Here is a 21,441-nt window from a genome sequence, read left to right as displayed (position 1 = left end):
TACCCCTTATCGATGATCTGTTTGCTCAGGTATCTGGGGTAAATATCTTTTCTAAGTTAGATCTGAGAGGGGCATACAATTTGATCAGAATTCGACAGGGGGATGAATGGTAGACAGCCTTCAACATCCAAGATGGGCATTACGAGTATCTGGTGATGCCTTTTGGTGTTTGTAATGCCCCAGCTGTCTTCCAAGATTTCGTTAATGATGTTTTAAGAGACTTCTTGGGTACATTTATGATGGTATATCTAGATGATATCTTGATTTATTCTGTCTCTCTCCGAACATCAGAACAATGTGGGATTGGTCCTTCAGAAACTAAGAGATAATTCCGTTTGCCAAACTGGAAAAGTGTCTATTTGAGGTCACCCAGGTGCCTTTTCTCGGCTATGTAATTTCTGACACCGGATTGTCTATGGATCAGAAAAAGTAATCTGCAGTTTTAGAATGGCCACAGCCCAGGGGTCTCAAAGCTATACAGCGGTTCTTGGGTTTTGCCAACTATTACAGTAAATGTATTCAACATTTCTCTACTCTGGTCGCCCCCTTGACGGACTTGACCAAGAAAGGGGCAGATCCTACTGATTGGTCACCTCAGGCCTGTAAAGCTTTTTCTGCTATCAAATCTGCTTTCTGCTCTGCCCCTATCCTGACCCACCTTGACATCATGTTGCCCTTTTGTATAGAGGTGCATGCTTCTGAGATTGGGGTGGGAGCGGTCCTCTCTCAGTATTTGGGCCAACCAGAGCGTCTGCACCCCTGTGGCTTCTTTTCAAGGAAATGTTCCTCTGCAGAATGCAATTATGACATTGGTGATAGGGAACTTCTGGCAGAGAAAATGGCTTTTGAGGAGTGGAGACACTGGTTGGAGGGGGCTTAACACCCGGTCACCGTTTACACTGACCATAAAAATTTGGAGTACATTGAAGGAGCTAAGAGACTCAACCCCAGACAGGCACATTGGGCATTGTTCTTCTCTCGCTTTAATTTTACCATTACGCACAAGTCAGGTACTAAGAATGTGAAAGCTGATGCTCTGTCGAGATGTTTTGAACCAGAGATCTCTCAACCAGTGTCCCCTGAACCCATTTTGCCTAAACGTTGTGTGATGGCTGCAACAGACACTCTGGTATTCCCTGATTTGTCGGAGGCTCTGCGGCCCTTCCAGGAGGAGAGTCCTCCCGGGAAGCCTCCCGATGTCGCATATGTTCCACTTCATCTTCGGATGCAGATCATCCAACAGTTCCACGATTCTATATTGGCAGGTCATCCGGGTGAAACCAAGACTTGGGAATTACTGTTACATCATTTCTGGTGGCCCACACTTAGGAGAGATTGTAAAGTTTTCATAGGGGCCTGTGGTGTCTGTGCTAGAAATAATTGTACAAGTAGATGTGGGATCGCACACCATTAGCGAGGTGCTGGGACCAGTAGTAGTGCAACAGAAAATCCAAAAAGGTCCGCACACTCTAGGAATCAAATTCCAGACTTTTATTCAGCCAATGTGACACAATATCATTCCATTACACCAACGAATCGTTTCGGGGCCGCGTGGGGTCCTCTTTGTCAAGGCAATACAGACAGAATGGTAACTAGAAATAAAGTTTCTAGAGTTGCTCCCCGGGGTAACCTTATGCCTCTACCTGTCAAAAACCTGAGCGGTTCTTGCCTTTTTCATGATTGCCAACTCAGTAAAGGACCAGCCCTTAAAGCGTTGCTATCATATAAATCCGGCATAGCGGGGTCTGAACCCTCTGTAACAGTAATTATAGATTGACGATATACCTTGAAATGAATCAGAGCACTCAGTATATATATAATTTTATATAAAAATTGTATTTGCTTATCATACAGCATATATACAAAATATGAACAGTTCCAAGTAGTGTTTCCTTCTAACAGTACTCCATCTCATCAAGGCTTTATAGCCAAGCACTCATCAATCTGCTAACTACATTCAAAAAAAGAACATAACAGTTGTGTTATGTAGAATAAGATCAAAAGTAGTCTCATCTGTATCAATAGCTGTGTATCTAGTAGCTGTGTAAAACTTGTAGTAATCTTCTTAAAGACACAGCATAAAAAAAAAAAAAAGCTTCTAAAAAACTTCTTGCTTACATCTTAACAGAACTTAATGCTGAAAAATTAATAAAGTAAATCACCAGAACATTAAGCATATTACCCCTTCTCTGTCATCTCTTCATCATCTACAACCACGTGTGGGAAGGTAGCTTCTGCCTCGTGTGTCTTCTCAAGAGATTGGAAGGCTAGTGCAAATTATGAGCTTTCTGCTCCTACTTTTATAGTGATTGGATGCAATATGGCTGCCTAAGCTGGAATTTCCCTGAATCCCAGGTTCTGATTGGCTAAACCTTCTGTGTGTCAATGCTTTATCATGTTTTGAATACCTAAATAATAATATTATTGTTTATAAATTCTGATTAAGTCATTTCTGATGCAGTTAATTAAAAATGGACATCACCAGCCATCTTGTCTGCTGGTTGACTTTTTTTTGCCCCAGACATTGAGCTTCCAAACAGTAAACAATATCATTTATGACGCATTTCTGATAATGTGTCCTTCTGCTAATTAGTTTGGAATGTGTCTGTTCTTTCCCAGACATAAGATTGGTCAGGTTGACACTGTAACACTGTAAAGAGTCTTCAGCAATTTAAGGCTTATTGAAACATACAGGGCTTCTAATATACTTATTTAAATATAAAGCTTATTATATAATTGTTCTTAAAACAATTAATCATATAATTGCACATTGAAATGTAATAATTTTAAATCATGTTCTATATATTTGCCTTTCTTATGAATAAATACATTTGATAATTTCAACTACCAGATGTCACCATTTTAACATCTTTAACTAATTAGGAAAACCCCTTCTTTTTGGTTTATATTTTATGAGGACTGTTCCCAAAACATAGCATATGTTAACAGCAATGAGTGTTCAGCTAGTTGAGACGGCCTTGTAACAAGAACACGCCAACAATCCTCCAGAACCAAAACAATCCCACAAAATGTTTCACTGGCCCAAAGCATCACTGGCAGAATCCAGCATTTAACTGTATTTCAAAGTATTAAATTCTACTATTTGCACTTACGGGGTTCCACAATAACTATCTTTCTTTATAAGGACTGTATTGATTATTAATATTTAGATTAATAATATGTATGTGTAATAGATATATATATATATATATATATATATATATATATATATACACACACACACACACACACACACACACACACACACACACAGTGGTTTGCAAAAGTATTCGGCCCCCTTGCGGTTTCCACATTTTGTCATATTACTGCCACAAACATGAATCAATCTTATTGGAATTCCACGTGAAAGACCAATACAAAGTGGTGTACACGTGAGAAGTGGAACATCATACATAATTTTGGTCTGGACTTTGACCGGGCCATTCTAACACATGTATATGTTTTGTTTTAAACCATTCTATTGTTGACCTGGCTTTATGTTTAGGGTTGCTGTCCTGCTGGAAGGTGACACCACTGTATATATATATATATGAAACAACTATTGAACAAGGGAGCACTGAGATAATATTAAAGCTATTTATTAAAGAATTTTAATTGCAAAAGACAAACTGACAATCACATTAAAAAAAACCTTTAAAACCAAAAAAGATCAATTGGACTGACTACAAGCATGTGTCCCTAATAGGACTGCACTTCCTATATCGCCAGGATTTGTTTAACATGCATGCAATTTTTTCTTCATGCCCAGCTTGATCATAAACAGGACATCCAGTACGAGATTAGGCAATAAATATTCTTCAGCGCAGCCCCCGTGTGCTAAATATGCACGCCTCTATAGCTCACATGCAACCATTACTGACATTTGAGGGAATCCTATGTCAAACCTCAACCAGTGTTTTTGCCTGGAAAGCTTAAGGGCACTTAGCAACTCACTCACGTGCATCGCCAGAAGGGCTGGAGCTCACCACGCGATTTCTCACTGCTCAACAGGCTAGAGTGGTGTGGGAGTTTCCTCTGTCTGCAGGGAGTGTAGGCTCTCACTTTGCTGGTTCGCCGGCCCGTAGCAGGCAGACACCGGGAGGAAGGTTGCGGAGGCACGGGGGACAAGCGCCACGCCCACCACGCAGCGGAAGTCACGTATCACGTGACGCGTTTCATCCACACAGGATTTCTTCAGTCTTGCCGCGTCTTAAAGGGAACTCGTTTTTATACCCATTCGGGCAATTCATTTAATTTAAAAACACAGATTGCCACTGCATGTATATGAATCCGCATGAGTGCAGGCAAAAGACTGAGGATGCTTGGGCTAGCAGTAAACATTCTATTACAGAAAGACTTTTATATTTAAGTCCTTGTTCAATCCAATGCAATTTATTGCATGGGCAGTGAATTTGATAAACAGTATCTATGTCTGCTGCAGTAATGTGACTTTTAAACTTGTTTTCTGTCTGCACATACTGCACCGTCTAACCTTGACATTTGAAAGATTTTTGTAACATAAACAAATAATGTTTTGGCTTCTTGTAACTGGAATAATCTTATAAGCTTCACAGCCTGGAATATGCTGAGATGCCTCAGAGCAATATTTTAAAAAAGTACTCTAACTTTACAGTTTACAATGAAATTTTGCATAGAACATTAAAGAGAATCTGTATTGTTAAAATCGCACAAAAGTAAACATACCAGTGTGTTTGGGGACATCTCCTATTACCCTCTGTCACAATTTCACCGCTCCTCACCGCATTAAAAGTAGTCAAAAACAGTTTTAAAAAGTTTGTTTATAAACAAACAAAATGGCCACCAAAACAGGAAGTAGGTTGATGTACAGTATGTCCACACATAGAAAATACATCCATACATAAGCAGGCTGTATACAGCCTTACTTCTGAATCTCAAGAGATCACTTGTGTGTGTTTACCTTCTGTCCCCAGCTTCTCTCATGCACTGAACATTACAGGCTTCCTGCAGACAGCTCTGCCTGTGCCTATGTCGTTAATTCCTCAGTATGTGACAGACCAGCTCCTTTCACAGCCTCCAGAGGAGGATTTTTATCCAGCTCTCTTCTATCACTGATAAGATAGCAGAGAAGCTGCTGGCTTATGTAAATAAAACACACACTGGAGTGTGCATAGAGGAACAGTTCAACACTGAAGAACTTGGCAGCCTTCCAGACACAGGCCGACAAGTCTGACAGGGGAAAGATACATTGATTTATTACAGAGATGGTTATAGTAGAAAGAGCTGCAGTGAGCCAGAACACATTAGAATAGATTTAGGAACTTGTAGGATGGTAGAAAAAACGTTGTAATTTTTGTTACAGAGTCACTTTAAAACTTAAAACATACACATATGATAGCTTTTCCTGCATAAATAAAACCGCAGAATCCATGGACACATTTGTCTATGGATTTCATAGTCGATTTGCCTCTCTCTGAGGGCAAAAGTGTGATATGGGTAGTTGTTGACAGATTCAGCAAAATTGCACATTTCGTTCCATTACACAAATTACCCTCGGCTAAGGAGTTGGCCAATTTGTTTGTGGAGCATATTTTTCGCCAACATGGCATTCCAGAAAATATTGTTTCAGACAGGGGAATTCAATTGATTTCACAATTCTGGCGTTAATTTTGCTCTCATTTGGGGATATCGTTGTCCTTCTCCTCAGGGTTTCAGCCTGAGATCAAAGGTCAGACTGAAAGAACCAATCAGTCTCTGGAGCAGTATCTCCGGTGCTTTGTCTCCAATAATCAAGAGACTTGGCTTGAATTTTTGCCATATGCTGAGTTTGCATTTAATAATCTTGATAACTTATCCACCAAGTTCTCTCCTTTTTAAATAGTCACTAGTCAGAGTCCTGAACTTTCCACAATTTCTACCTCGCCCTCTACTTTTCCTGCATTGGAAAACTGGATTTCCAATATGAATTCAGTCTGGTCTCAGGTGCAACAAAATTTACAAAGGGCTGTCGCACAACAAAAGATCCATGCTGATTATCACCAGTCTCCTGAATTTGAATTTTTGCCTGAGTATCTCGTTTTGGGTTTCTACTCGAAACATTCCCCAGCGCCAGCCTTCCGCTAAATTGGGGCCTAGGTACATCGGCCCTTATCCTATTTTGGAAAAAATCAATAATGTTGTTTATAGAGTAACTTTGCCTCAGTCCATGAGGGGAGTCAGTTCATTTCATGTATCTTTACTAAAACCTGCGGCCAATGTTGTACAATCTTCTGCTCCTCCACCTCCTGTAGAAGTGGATGGTGCGTCTGAGTATGAGGTGGAAAGAATCCTCGATTCTCAAAGGGTCCGTAATTCACTACAGTACTTGGTGGATTGGAAGGGTTATGGGTCTGAGGAAAGATGTTGAGATCCGGCACATCAGGTTCATGCAGATATGTTGGTTCATGAGTTTCATTATAAACATCAAGTGTCAGCTGACGCTTTTCTGCTGGAACCTTTTGCTGATTGGCCAGTTCCTTTTCTGGGCTGGTCTGTGATCTTTTCCACCTGTACAGTGGTTTGCAAAAGTATTCAGCCCCCTTGAAGTTTTCCACATTTTGTCATATTACTGCCACAAACATGAATCAATTTTATTAGAATTCCACGTGAAAGACCAATACAAAGTGGTGTACACATGAAAAGTGGAACGAAAATCCTACATTATTCCAAACATAAAAACAAAACAAAAAATAACTGCAAAGTGTAGTGTGCGTAATTATTCAGCCCCCTGAGTTAATACTTTGTAGAACCACCTTTTGCTGCAATTACAGCTGCCAGTCTTTTAGGGTATTCTTTGCAAAACAGCTCCAGCTCAGTCAGATTAAATGGACAGCTTTTGTGAACAGCAGTTTTCAGATCTTGCCACAGATTCTCGATTGGATTTTGTTCTGGACTTTGACTGGGCCATTCTAACACATGGATATGTTTTGTTTTAAACCATCCATTGTTGCCCTGGCTTTATGTTTAGGGTCGTTGTCCTGCTGGAAGGTGAACATCCGCCCCAGTCTCAAGTTGTAATACATGAGGCAGCTGCGGCGAACAGCACCGCTGCCGCAGCTGCCTCCATGCGACCATCCGTCCGTCCGGCGTCTAGGACGCTGAGGACGGAACGTTCACTTGTGCAGGGGGTCGCCGTCTCGTGTGGGCGCGCGCACAGACGGGACCTTTATGCGGGGAGGAAGCCCGTCAGCTGACCTGCTGGTCGGCTGATGTCAGAGGAGTCCCACGGCGCCCAGGATTGGCTGATGGAGGGGGGGTGCCAGTGAGGTCTCCTCTGCTTCTTAAGCCTCCGGGCTTCATTCACACGCTGTCTGTTGTCGTTAATACTTGCGTGTTAGCGCTCAGACCTTAGACTAGATCCCAGGTATTGATGCTAAGGACTTCACACCTAGTCTAGGATATTGCTTCATTGTTACTGTTTATTTGTTAGACTAGTTCCCGGATGTTGATGCCAAGGACTTCACACCTAGACTAGGATATTGCCTATTGTATTGATCTCCTGTGTATGACTCTTGGCTATTCCTCTGACTCTGATCCTGCTTTCCGATCCTGTACCTTTGCCTATCTGCCTTGTTAGTTGCTGAACCTTTGCCTGATTACCGACTACTCTCTTGTCTCACGATTCTGTACCAATACGTACCTCTCTGTTGCTGAACCTCTGCCTGATTACCGATTACTCTCCTGCCTCACGATTCTGTACCGATACTTACCTCTCTGTTGCCGAACCTTGCCTGTCAGACCTTTCTACTCACCAGTGGGCCCTCGCCACTGGTGAGGTGTTAGCTTCACCAGCTCCTCTGGTGAAAGTTATTCATTAGTGCAGTACTGTTGGTATCTCCTGCTCCTAGGCTGCAGTACAGTCTGAGTCACCCGCTCCTCGGGTGATCACTCGGCTGCAGTACACTCTTAATCACCCGCCCCTCGGGAGATTGGGTCTTCAGTATTGTATCTCCAGCTTGCTGGAGCTTGAACCTGATTACACGGTCAGTGTACTGATACTACCTCACCAGCCATCTGGTGAGGTCTCTTTAAACAATTAAAGTTACGGTTGCACCAAATCACTATACACTCAGCTCTTTGTCTGCTATACTGGTATTATTGGTGATTCTGCAGATCACACATAATCTGGTATAGCGTCTGCATTATTGGTGTTTGCAGATCACCACATAATCAGACATCTGAGCTACGACACAAGACCGTTACACAAGTCTAATGCAGACTCCAAGAGGTTTTCTTCCAAGATTGCCCTGTATTTGGCTCCATTCATTTCCCCATCAACTCTGACCAGCTTCCCTGTCCCTGCTGAAGAGAAGCACCCCCAGAGCATGATGCTGCCACCAATGGCTCATAAAACTTGTTGGTTGTATCTATCTCAGCACTTTTTTATTTATTTTTTTACTGTAATGGCTGAAAACTGAGATTTTTTTCATAATACTCCCTTTAAAATGCAGCTAAAATAAAATAATTCTTAAAAGTACCACCCAAAGAAAGCCAAAGTTGTGGCAAAAAAAAAAAAAAGAAAAAAAAAGATGTATAGATCATTTTGGTATCATAAGTGGCCATAAAGTTATTGGTGACTGAATGGGAGGAGTGTGATGTGTGAAAATTGCTCTGCTTTTTAAGGGGAAATATGCTATTTAAGGGGAAACATATATATACAGTATCTTAGAATTCCTTTATAGTAAACTCCAAGGGACTTGACCAAATAGTTTACTATTTCATACGTTTATTTTATCAGAATTAGACATACATTATATATTCAATACAGGTACATGGTGATGACCTGGGGACTAGGGTTTAACACACACATACTTATTTGGAAAAAGTGATCGCTCAAAAATAATGCAAATATTTACATGTCTTTTGAATGTTTTTCTTATCTGACCATTGGAGTCCATCCATAGCACTGCATAGTGTCGAATGTAGTAAGTCTCTTCAACATCTGGAGGTATAATTTTTGTGATCACTTCCTGAAGCTTCACATGGGGAATTGTTTCAAAGGCACCCTTGACGTCTGTCTGGAAAAAAAAAAAGAACAAAACTATTTAGTTTTGTAAAATTCCACTACATTAGGGCAAACATAACTGTTAAAAGATAACAAGGAAAACAGAAAATATGTGAATGTTAACCAGTTAATGAAAAATTGGCATTTTAAAACGTACTGTTTTTGCACTTTTCAGTGTAAAACTGACAGTAAAACAATCATTTTGCATTAGCAGAAAAATGGACTATGTCAGTGAGTGCCATGAGGTGGGGCATGCATGTGCACATGCATGCGCACACATGACACTTGAAGGGACCCTGAGCTCATGCTGAAAACACAATTTGGACTTACCTGGGGCTTCCTTCAGCCCCTCGTAGCCAGCAAGGTCCCCCGACGTCCTCTTGGCTCCTCTTCCGGTCACACTGGCAACTCTGTTAAGCGCCGACTTCGGGCCTGAAGTTGCACGTGTGCATCCCTGCCGCGCACGCTAGGCGTCATCATGCTGGCCGGCGTGAGTGCCATGGATGCGCGGTTCAGTCTTAGATAACCACGCATGTTCAAGACTCTCACGCCGTGTGGCGTGATGACATGTAGCCTGAACGGTGGGAAAGCGCACGGCCGGCTTCAGGTTGAAATCGACGATTAACGGAGCCGCCAGCATGACCGGGAGAGGAGCCAGGAAGATGATGGGGACCTCACAGGCTACGAGGGTCTGGAGGAAGCCCCAGGTAAGTCCAAAGTGCGGTTTTAGCTTGAGCTCAGAGTCCCTTTAACACAGCCAATGGGTTTGCGTTAAACTAACCAACTGGGTAAATTCAAGCATTGTACTACATAGCCATTAACAGATAATTAACTGTGATTCTATTTTTTTTTATATGAACTTTAACAATCCTAACAAACCATGAGAGACAAAAGCAAGAAGAGCATTCAAGCTTCATTATGTTTGTTTCTAAATGGCTCTGAAGGGGAAACCGAGTCATTCAGTAAAGAGTACATCAATGAGACAGTGCCTCTTAGTTGGCCCACACTCTGACATGTCATCTCAAAACAGGTAAGGGGTCTATCAAAGTTGGTCTTAGATCCTTGCGACAAAAGACAAAAAGAAGTGTTTAAACTGGATCCAGCTCCAGTCGTCCACATTCTGGGAACCCAGGTCTTGACGTAATGTCTGGATAGGTACCCAGTCCCCGCCTACAATAAGATGCTGAGCACGCAGCATAGGGCCTTCTCGCCAGGCTGGGTAGCTTCTGGAAGGAAGGCCTAAAAGGAAAAGTTGGGTTATCGAGAATGGGAAGGAGTGGTGCGGGCCAGGGGGACAGGAGGGGTAGTTTTCTATACTTGGTAAAGGTCTTGATTGTGTGAGCAATGAGAGATGCCGCTGGGTCTGGAGACTTCCATGTCCGAGTCGACCAGAGTATATGTTTAAGACGGTCTTTTACTATTTCTTCTTCCATTCCCACCCATCTTTTATGATCAGCATGCCTGTGCCAATCAATAATGAGAATTAGTACCGCAGCTGCATAATAGAGACGAGGATTGGGTACAGCCATTCCACCAAGTTCTTTGGGCGCCGTTTGGATTTGATATTTCAGCCTGGGCTTTCGGCCAGCCCAGATAAATTTGGAAAAGGTTTGGGTAACCGCTTTGAGCAATGTTGAGGGGATTGAAATTGGAAGTGTCTGAAATAAATAAAGTAGGTGTGGCATAATTGTCATTTTAATAATGTTAGACCTCCCAAACCAGGAAAACTGTGATTTATTCCAGGTTTGTAGGTTCTGCTTAATTTTCTCTAGAGCAGGCAGGAAGTTGTTGGGGAACAGATCTTTCGGGTCAGGGGTGATGTGTACACCCAGATACTTCAGGAAGCGTGAGGGCCATGTAAACGGAAAATTACTTTGGATGGTTGATTTAAGAGAGCCCGGGGACTTCCTGTTCCAGCGCCTACATGGACGGACGGCGGTGAACGGGCTCTCCCAGCCAGACGTCCTTTTCTTCATATTGCAGCCACCTACGAACCTGGCGAAAGCGCTGACCAGCCACCATAAGACCCACCCGCTTTAGTGAGCACCAGATGGACTGCTATCTAACTCGGGCGGCATGCAGGGAGCAGGATACTCCGAAACCTCCCCGAGCAGCCAAGATGGCGGCAAACAAATCCCGCTCGACCTCTCAGCAGCAGGAAGAACATTCCCCTACACGAACATGGGAGACAGACAGTGTGGAGGATGAAAACTTCAGAGGTATGGGGGGCACAGACCTCACAGCTTTAGCAAGAGAGGTAGCAAAGCAGATTGCTCCAGACTTGCAAGCCATAGTGGAGGGGGCAGTGAGAAAGTCTATGGGACACATTACCAAACAATTACAAGAGCACAGTGGTAGAATTAAGGAGGCAGAGCGCCGCTTACAACAGGCCGAAGCTGACCTGGAGGACGCAAACAGACAGCTAGCTGACTCCCGCAGACACAATGCAGCTTTCTATGACCGATTAGAAGATCTGGAAAATAGGTCACGTCGCAATAATTTGCGCATAGTGGGCCTTGCAGAAACAGATGGCAGACATCGACAAGTTCTGTGAGATAACCCTACCTGAGATGCTGGGAGCGGCAGGCCCATGCAAGGCGGAAAGATCGCATCGAGTAGGCCCTGCACAGAAAGAAGGAGACAAGCGCCCACCACGTATGGTCATGGTACGTTACTTGGACAAACAGAGGTTGATTATGGCGTTTCAAGCCCGCAAGGACACATTGCTGCATGAAGAACGGAAGATTATGCTGTTCAATGATTATTCCCTGGCCGTTTCCAAAAGGCGCCAAGATTTTAATCACATATGCTCGGAGCTGGTGTCAAGAAATATACGGTTTTCCCTTCTATACCCTGCTACACTGCGTATAACTTGTAAGAATGGGGAGACTCATCTACAAACGACCTGAGGATGCTGAGAGGTTTCTGAAACAACCAAGCATTGATGGCAGCCCGCAACACCATGAAAGCCCTCATACTAGTCCACGACATTCAGACACGGGTGGTGATCTAGCGTAAACATGAACGTTCATTCTCAAGTGGAACATTATGTTTTTCTTTTTCTTTTTTTCTCTTCGCCAAGAAGTCTATTTTCTGTTTGTATCCTACTGGTTGCTATAGTTTATAATCAAACAAAAAGTTTCTCCTAAGGACATGTACTGGCTGACAGGGAGGCCCTTTCTTGAGGACGATGGTGAGTAAAGCCAGTGTATGTAGGGAAGAAGTCCAAGAAGATACAATGCTGGACCATGGGGAAAATATGGTTAAGAATCGTTTGGATGGAGACTCTCTATGGATCATGTCTGTCTAATACACAGTCCAGCTTTGGGGTGGGGGTGGGGTGGGGTTATGGGAGGGGCCACTCTCTGATCGGGAATTACTTGAACTGCATTTTACTGTTTGGTTGTTTTTCTCCATGTATAAATACTTTTCTTCTTCTTTTAGGTTGGTTCCATATATTTTAGAAAGGTACAGCCATCTACCATTAACCCTTTCACCAGGAGTAACATGGCTATCAAAATAATCACTTGGAACGTGAAAGGCTTGCGTTCACCCAATAAACGATCGTGGGTCTTACGCCATTTAAAAAAATTAAAGGCGGATATAACCATGTTACAAGAAACTCATCTTAAGGTTGATGAGTTCAAGTACTTGCAAAAAAGCTGGGTGGCCTCATGTTTTGGCTCACCGGCTATAGAGAAAAAAGCGGGAGTCATCGTGCTAATTAGTAAAAAGTTACAGGCCAAAGCACAGCTGATCGAATGTGACCATAGTGGCAGATGGCTGGGTATCCTTTTACAGTTAGCAGGGGAGTCTATGGTTTTATACAATGGGCTCTATTCATAAAAAATTTGTGGCGAAAAAACTCCTGGAGGGAAAAAATCGCAGCGGTATTTTAGACTGCTGGGTGATCATTCATAAATATGTTGGCAGCTGCAATAGCAGAGCGGAGATCTCCCACTGAAGGCTGGCGGTAAGCTGTCGGAAGGCATGCGGAAACACTTACGCCGGCAGAGTCGCTCCGTGCACTGCTCTCTCTGGGAGGTCTGTCCCATTCACTTGTATGTAATCCGCAGGCTTCGAGGAAACGATATTTCCCATCCACATACCGCTTCCTCTAATCTTTATGAATGGCCATTTTGTTACTTTTTTCTAGATAAATCTAGAAAAAACACTGCAGAAAGCGGAAATTTCTCGCTCTGCTGGGGGATTGTAGATTTTCATGCGAGAATGCCCACTTTGCTAAATGGTCGGGAAAGTCCGCTGTTTTGAGCAGAAAACTTGCGGTAACGGTTTATGAATAGAGCCCATAGTCTACGGGCCAAATGCAGATAATAGCAAATTTCTGGAAGGCCTTCAATGGCAGCTATCTAAGCATTCCTCACAGCAACTAGTAGTAGTAGGGGACTGGAACAATGTCATGCAAACAAGTAAAGATAGATCGGGGGGAACGGGTCAGACCCATCGACATGTGGGAGCTAAAAGTACAAATCTGGCGCATTTCAGTGCAACTCTACAGTTAACAGATACATGGCGTTTCTTACACCCAGGGGCGTAACTAGGCCCCACCGGGCCCCCCTGCAGATTTTCTGAGCGGGCCCCTCCCCCCCCCCCCCGGGGACCGCACGTGGCCATTTTGTGGGTGCTGGAGGGGTGGCAGCATGAGGGGAAAGCCTTGCCCACAGTCGGCGGGGAGAGGGGTAGTTCCCCCCTCTCCCTCACCTCGGGGCTCTCCCCTCTGTGCTCCCCTCCAGCTCTTTAGTGTGTGGGGCTGTGGGCAGCGGGCAGCGAGCGGCGGGCAGATACATACCTGCTTCCGTGCGTTCCATCGGAGACTTCTCCCTCTAGCGGCTGACGTCACTTCCGGAAGTGACGTCAGCCGCTAGAGGGAGAAGTCGTCGATGGAACGCACGGAAGCAGGTATGTATCTGCCCGCCGCTCGCTGCCCACCACAGCCCCACACACTAAAGAGCTGGAGGGGAGCACAGAGGGGAGAGCCCCGAGGTGAGGGAGAGGGGGGAACTACCCCTCTCCCCGCCGACTGTGGGCAAGGCTTTCCCCTCATGCTGCCACCCCTCCAGCACCCACAAAACGGCCCCAAGCGGGCCCCAGGGGGGGGCCGGGCCCCCCCGCGGGTGCAGGGGCTGCAGGGCCTATTCCTACGCCCCTGCTTACACCCATACGATCGTGAATTCTCGTTTACTCGCCGCCACATGGATCTCTATCACGCATAGACTATATATTTTCAAATGAGTCGGTAACTACTCGTTTAATCACAGCTGAAATATGGATATGGTCATGTCAGACCATGTACCAGTGTCTGTGGAGTTGCACGAGAAGGTCCTGAGAGGTACTGACATAATTTGGAGACTCCCTTCCCACTTATATGGGGATGAAGATTTTCATGTCCTAATAAAAGGGTGGTGGTTGGAATTTAGGGGGTACAACGCGGAGCATAATAGTGACTCCCATCTCCTTTGGGATACATCTAAAGCAGTACTGCGGGGAAGAATAATGGCATATACAGCCACTAAGAAGAAACAAGCAAATCAACGTTATGCAGAGGCAATAGAAAAGGTAAGGCAAGCGTATAGAAATTATAGACGTAACCCAACTGATGAAGCAAAAAAAATTAGTTGGCAAAAATCAAAATCAGAATCGGACCATTGGTTCAAGGAAAGGGAATCCCTCCTAACGCCTTACCGCGATTTGAAATACTACAAACATGGCAGCAAGGCGGGCCGTCTACTAGCCTTAATGGCCAAAGGACACTTTACACCTACTACGATTCATGCCATTAAAAAAAACGATGGGCAAACTGTACACCATCCAAAAGATATAAATGAAATATTTGCTCGCTTTTATAGAACCTTGTATGCTGCCCCGCCGGGGGAAGATGGGCCTGGAATGGACAACCTGCTAGAGAAGATAGCACTTCCTACACTCACCCAAGATGAGTTGGATGAGCTAAATTCACCCATATCAGAAAAAGTGATTCAGCAGACCATCCGGGCCTTGGCCAATCATTAGGCCCCGGACCCGGATGGTCTGCCAGGAGACTACTATAAAATCTTACAAAAAGAAGTAGCCCCCGTCCTAGCAGTGGTATTCAATAAAACTTTGAAGGGAGAGAAATTACTTCCCTCTGGGAAAGAAGCTTATATCAAATTACTACTGAAACAGGGAAAGGATCCAGAAGATCCTGGCTCTTATAGGCCGGTATCTTTGATAAATCAGGACATAAAAATCATGACGAAAATAATGGCTGACAGGTTAGCTTATTTGATGCCTAAGCTGATAGATAAAGCACAGGTGGGGTTTATAAAGGGGAGAGCGGCAGTAACTAACATCAGGAAAGTGCTGATAGCCCTGGAACACACCAAAGCATATCCACGCACAGGTAAATCTACCGCTATAATAACTTTTGATGCCGAAAAAGCATTTGACGCTGTAAACTGGACTTGGACTACTAAAGTACTGAAGAGAATGGGCTTCCAGGGAGCCTTTCTTAAAATGTTTTCTCTTTTATATAAAGAACCGATGGCTTGCATATTTACGGCTGGTTTCCTATCCCAACCTATGAGGTTACAAAGGGGGACTAGACAGGGCTGTCCCCTGTCCCCCCTGTTGTTCAACATAGCCTTAGAGCCACCAGCTAGATTACTGCACAGAGAAATGGGGGGTATTCAGTTGGGACAGATGAAGCTTGTATCGACTTTATTTGCGGATGATCTATTATTTTCAGCAACTCCAAGCACGAATCTACCCAAAGCTCTTAACATCATACGAGAAGTGGGGCAGCATTCAGGGTTTAAAATCAATGTCAATAAAAGCGAGATTTTACCTTTATCAAAATTCGCTGACCAACGGGAATTCGAGGGGCTGGGGTTGAAAATTGCAAGGGACAAGATTAGATACCTGGGAATCGATATAGGAAGAGAGCCTAGCTCTCTATATTCATACAATATCTCTCCACTGGTTAAAGCAGTCATAACACAACTACAAAGCTGGAGCAACATCCCTTTAGGGATAATGGGAAGATCTGCTTTAATAAAAATGATTAGCTTTGGTAGGCTTCTCTACCCAATGCAAGTACTACCGTTGTTATGGAAGCATGCAGATATTACAGCATTAAACAAAGCCTTTAGTAAATTTGGAACAATAGAAGGCGCCGCATAAAACTTAATAGACTGCAACTCCCAAAGGAGATGGGAGACCTAGGCTTCCCAAACATAAGGAAATACAACTTGGCATGTGTTTTCCGACACGCTCGAGATTGGATAATGGGTACGAAAGAGTTTTCTAATACGATCCTGGAAGGACATATAGCCGAGCCTTTCGACCTAATTGGTCTTACATACTAGCTGGGCCGACATACCATTACGTTTGAAACATAGTATCATTTACAGAGATACCCTTATAGTCTGGAGGGAAATTACAAAACTATTTGGTCTTCAATGGAACATTTCTAAATATACCCCCTTTGAAGGCAATCCGGGTTTTCCACCAGGTCTAATGCACCTAAATTATATCAGATGGAAAGACAGGGGTATTACCAAATTGGGAAATTTACTAGATCTAAGAACACATAAGTGGTTAACGTTTGCAGAGATGGCTCAGCAATATGGCATCCCTAAGTCTGATTTCTTGGCATATAGACAGGTCAGATCGTTTGTCGGGGCTCGGGTAAGAGAAATCTCTATTTGGGCCTGTATTCACCCTTTTGACAAATTCCTGAGGCCAGTGGGGGGCAAATCAGACATCCAAAAAGAACTGGCAAATTTAGGGGCCCAACAACTGGCCATCAGATATATGGCAAAATGGAATACATTTTTAACAGTCCTGTTAGAACCTGCTTCTATATCACCTTGCTTCGACACCAGTAACTTCTTACAGTTACGTCTCACAGACTGTGAGATCACTTGACTCTCCACACAGCAAGCAGGAGATAGACTTTCTCAGGCTTCTTCAATGTTTACGTTATTTATTCAAGTAACAGAAATACAGATAGATACAGTTTATCATCTCCTGGCAAAGCAGACTTCCATGTTGCGTTACAGCTGCGTGAATACCTTCCTGCTGAAAGTACCCAGGTCTTCTTGTATCTACTCTATGTTACATCTAGACTACCTATGTACAGCATACATTATATCAGATTACAGAAAGGAAGCACATACTTAGAGGTCCCAGTCAGCCTTGCGAGCTATTGCGAAAGTAAAGAGCAGAATGAGCTCCCCTAGCTCCCTCAGCCTTTAATACTGACTAGGAAAGAGTTAAATATGACATCATCTTCGCCACCCCCAAGATCAGACTATTGGTGGACCCACTCGTGGTGTCATCATACACACCTACTTGATTAAAAATCAATGAGGCTTCTGACCTATATGCAAGAATGTGGATATTTACATAACATGGCTGATGTTTATTGTTCTAGTGGCGGTACATGCCCAGGTCAGGGAGACCTGCGGTCTTGTACTAGAACAGCTTCTTGGTATGTTCTAGTTCTGCTGACAGAACTGCAGATTTTCTCTCTCAGAGAAAATCCCCTTAAAGGGCCGATCTGCACTCCAAGCCTTTTTGACTAACTCAGTCCAAATAACTGAGGCCTACTTAAATTATAACAAGTCCCAGATCTAGAACAGAGAATACTAGATGGGAATAACTGCGTAAAACAACCAATTGTAAGTGAGAGGTGGAGAGAATCACACCTGCTTATGATATTCCATGCTAAATATGCATTTAATATTAGATATCATTCCCCCAGACCAGGCTATATAGATCACTGCCCAAAATGCAAACTTAATCAGGCTGACATGTTGCATTGCTTATGGAGCTGCCCGGTGATACAAAATTATTGGGACAAGCAGGGCTGTAGAGTCGGAGTAGTGGAAATTTTGGGCGCCTGGAGTCGGAAAAAAATGTACAGACTGACTCCTAATGAATTTAAACTGTAATTAAAATAGAAAATATGATAAAATGTTCTATTTCTCAGATAATAGTCATTATAAATAATTTGTACATACAGTAATAGCTGTGCTTAGTCCACAAAAATGAAAATTAGTTACTTGTGCTGCTTCAAGAAAGCAGTCCCCGTATTTTTAAAGTCAGATATACACATCTGATTGTGACTGTATATATGATGTGTACACAGGAATCTCTTATATATACGAAATAACATCTATGCTGTAAGTATAAAGCCTGATGTGTATCCATGAGCAGGTCTCACCTCATACGAAATTGGCTTAGCACAGCGTGCTTTGCCACGATTAGCCTGCGTCCCTCTATGCCAAGCCAGAGACTGGGCTCTCCTGTTAGGGCAGACGTGACGTCACTCTCCGGGGCACTTCCTGTAAAGCTTGCTATGGAGACTAGAACGCGCTCTCTGCTTCTAAAGTAATGCCGCAGAGAGCAAGCGTACAGTCAGGTTATCAGCAATTAATAAAGACAACCCGGCTGGATAAGACATGCTTTAATGACAACGCGTTTCGCGGAAGTTCTACCTCTGCTTTTTCAAGTCATATAGCCATTTAAAAACAATTCAATATATACAGCAATTCATAAGACTGTAGCCAATCGGCTCTGTATAGAGGGGAGGGGATTACCATAGTACCTATAATAGTGGCAATTGACGTATTTATCCTACTATTAAGGCTACAAGTGGCAATACTGTGCAAGCTTTATATAAAGCTGCCATAGGTATTTCAAATTACGAATTTTAAAAATTATGTGTCCGCTCTCACACTATGCCCCCACAGTGCCCACTGGCCACAGCCATACATGATCATAATTAGTGATTAATACAAAGGAGAACATTAAATCTTTTTATAAAAAAGTTGATATATATATATATATATATATATATATATATATATATATATATATATATATATATATATATATATATATATATATAATTGATATATATAAATAACCTCATAGGTCCACAAGAATTCATGTCCATATTCAAATACCAGCACATGTAATGCACACACATATACATATACACTTCCATGCATCTACACATATATAGGGAGACACATACACCACCACATACTCACATACACATATACATTCACACCCCCATATGTACTCCCCTATATGTATTTTCATACCTACACCAATATTAGTCCATGACTACACTAAGTCCCCACATAATCTAATGCTCTTACACTCCTTGGCCTGTCCAGAATAATTAACAACAATTATTATTAATAATAAGATGCCCATTGTTGTTAATTATTCTGGCCAGGCCAAGGAGTGTAAGAGCATTTTTGATAAATATTGGCCGGTGTTACTCAGTGATCCCATACTTAAACACTTCACAGCTCCAGTACAGTATATCTACTCCCCTGCAGACTTCATCTAACCGCCCAGGGGAGTAAATATACGTACTCCCGCTGCTACCACTGCTGAAAGCGCTCCCTCTTATTTGTGCGCTCGTTCATGTTGCCATCTGCCCGCCAGGAGATCAATGAATGGGAAAGCAATTCCTAATCATTGATCTAAGTCCCCGTAGCAATTATCGGCGCCTTTTATGAGAAGCTGCACGATCATTCTAATAAATAAAAGTTTCCCATCTTTAGTACACTTCCTGTAAGCATACATATTTCGCTTACAGGACATATAACAAAAAAAAGACTGAGGCCATCTTGTGGCCAAATAGTAAAACTACATCTAAAAGTACTTTTTTTAAATGCAAAGACCTGTTTCTACATTTTAAATTAACCCCTTACCTCCCACACTCCCCAATAGTTACCAACATTTATTTTTTTGTAAAAAAAATACAATGAAATAAATTTACAATTATAAAAAATGCTTTAATAGTTTTCTTAGGGACTGAACTTTTTTAATATGTATGTCAAGACGGTATAATACTGTTACTTTATAAATTATGGGCTTTTTAATAATGGTGGATGCAAAACTGAAAAAAAATGCATCTTTATTTCCTAATAAAATATTGGCACCATACATTGTGATAGGGACATCATTTAAATGGTGTAATAACCGGTACAAATGGGCACATTAATTACGTGGATTTTAATTACGGTAGCATGCATTATTTAAAAATTATAATGGCCGAAAACGGAAAAATAAGGATTTTTTTCCAATTTTTTTCTTATTTTTCCATTAAAAAACATTTAGAATAAAAAAATTCTTGGCATAATGTACCACCCAAAGTAAGCCTAATTAGTGATAAATATTTAACACATTTCATTCTGATAAGTAGAGATAAAGTTATTGGCAAATGAATGGAAGGAGCTGAAAGGTGAAAATTGCTTGGATGCTGAAGGGGTAAAACCCCTCAGTTGTGAAGTGGTTAAACAAGCTCTCCCTTCTAGACGAAAAGTAGTATTCAGAAGGGGGAAGAACATCAGGGGGCACATAGCCCCTAGTAAACTCCCCATAAAGGAATCCCTGACGATCAAAACTCCACAAATTGGAACTCAGGATTAACTTGGTTGTTACTCTTGTAATTCCAAGCGTTGCCTGTGCTGTAGAACAATTATTAATGGGGCTACTACTTTTAGGGTCAATAGGTCCATTGAATATCCTATAAAAAACCATGTGACGTGCCAAAGCACATATGTAGTGTACATGATCTTCTCAAAAAATTAGCATATTGTAAAAAAAAGTTCATTATTTTCTGTAATGTACTCATAAACATTAGACTTTCATACATTTTAGATTCAAATACACACAACTGAAGTAGTTCAAGCCTTTTATTGTTTTAATATTGATGATTTTGGCATACAGCTCATGAAAACCCAAATTTCCTATCTCAAAAAATTAGCATATTTCACCTGACCAATAAAAGAAAAGTGTTTTTAAAACAAAAAAAGTCAACCTTCAAATAAATATGTTCAGTTATGCACTCAATACTTGGTCGGGAATCCTTTTGCAGAAATGACTGCTTCAATGCGGCGTGGCATGGAGGCAATCAGCCTGTGTCACTGCTCAGGTGTTATGGAGGCCCAGGATGCTTCGATAGCGGAATTAAGCTCATCCAGAGTGTTGGGTCTTGCGTCTCTCAACTTTCTCTTCACAATATCCCACAGATTCTCTATGGGGTTCAGGTCAGAAGAGTTGGCAGACCAATTGAGCACAACAATACCATGGTTAGTAAACCATTTACCAGTGGTTTTGGCACTGTGAGCAGGTGCCAGGTCGTGCTGAAAAATGAAATCTTCATCTCCATAAAGCTTTTCAGCAGATGGAAGCATGAACCCACTTTTGAACCAGAAACAGCGGCAGAAGCACCTGACCTGGGCTACAGAGAAGCAGCACTGGACTGTTGCTCAGTGGTCCAAAGTACTTTTTTCGGATGAAAGCAACTTTTACATGTCATTCGGAAATCAAGGTGCCAGAGTCTGGAGGAAGACTGGGGAGTGGAAAATGCCAAAATGCCTGAAGTCCAGTGT

At 42.6% G+C, this 21,441-nt stretch overlaps 1 protein-coding gene across 9 annotated transcripts in view; it reads right to left on the bottom strand.

Moving 5' to 3' along the window:
• The window catches only part of TERT (telomerase reverse transcriptase), a 961,487-nt gene that overhangs the window by 670,706 nt on the left and 269,340 nt on the right, over window positions 1-21,441 (bottom strand). For all 9 annotated transcript variants that reach the window (XM_068236452.1, XM_068236449.1, XM_068236451.1 and 6 more), the window contains one exon: window positions 8,874-9,035. In XM_068236452.1, the coding sequence (XP_068092553.1) occupies window positions 8,874-9,035 (162 nt within the window). The remainder of the gene's footprint in view (window positions 1-8,873; window positions 9,036-21,441) is intronic.

The sequence above is a fragment of the Hyperolius riggenbachi genome, chromosome 5, assembly GCF_040937935.1.
Source record: "Hyperolius riggenbachi isolate aHypRig1 chromosome 5, aHypRig1.pri, whole genome shotgun sequence".
In the NCBI taxonomy this organism is placed as follows: Eukaryota; Metazoa; Chordata; class Amphibia; order Anura; family Hyperoliidae; genus Hyperolius; species Hyperolius riggenbachi.
Note: the sequence above shows the minus strand (reverse complement) of the source record. Positions and strands in the feature narration are given on the sequence as shown.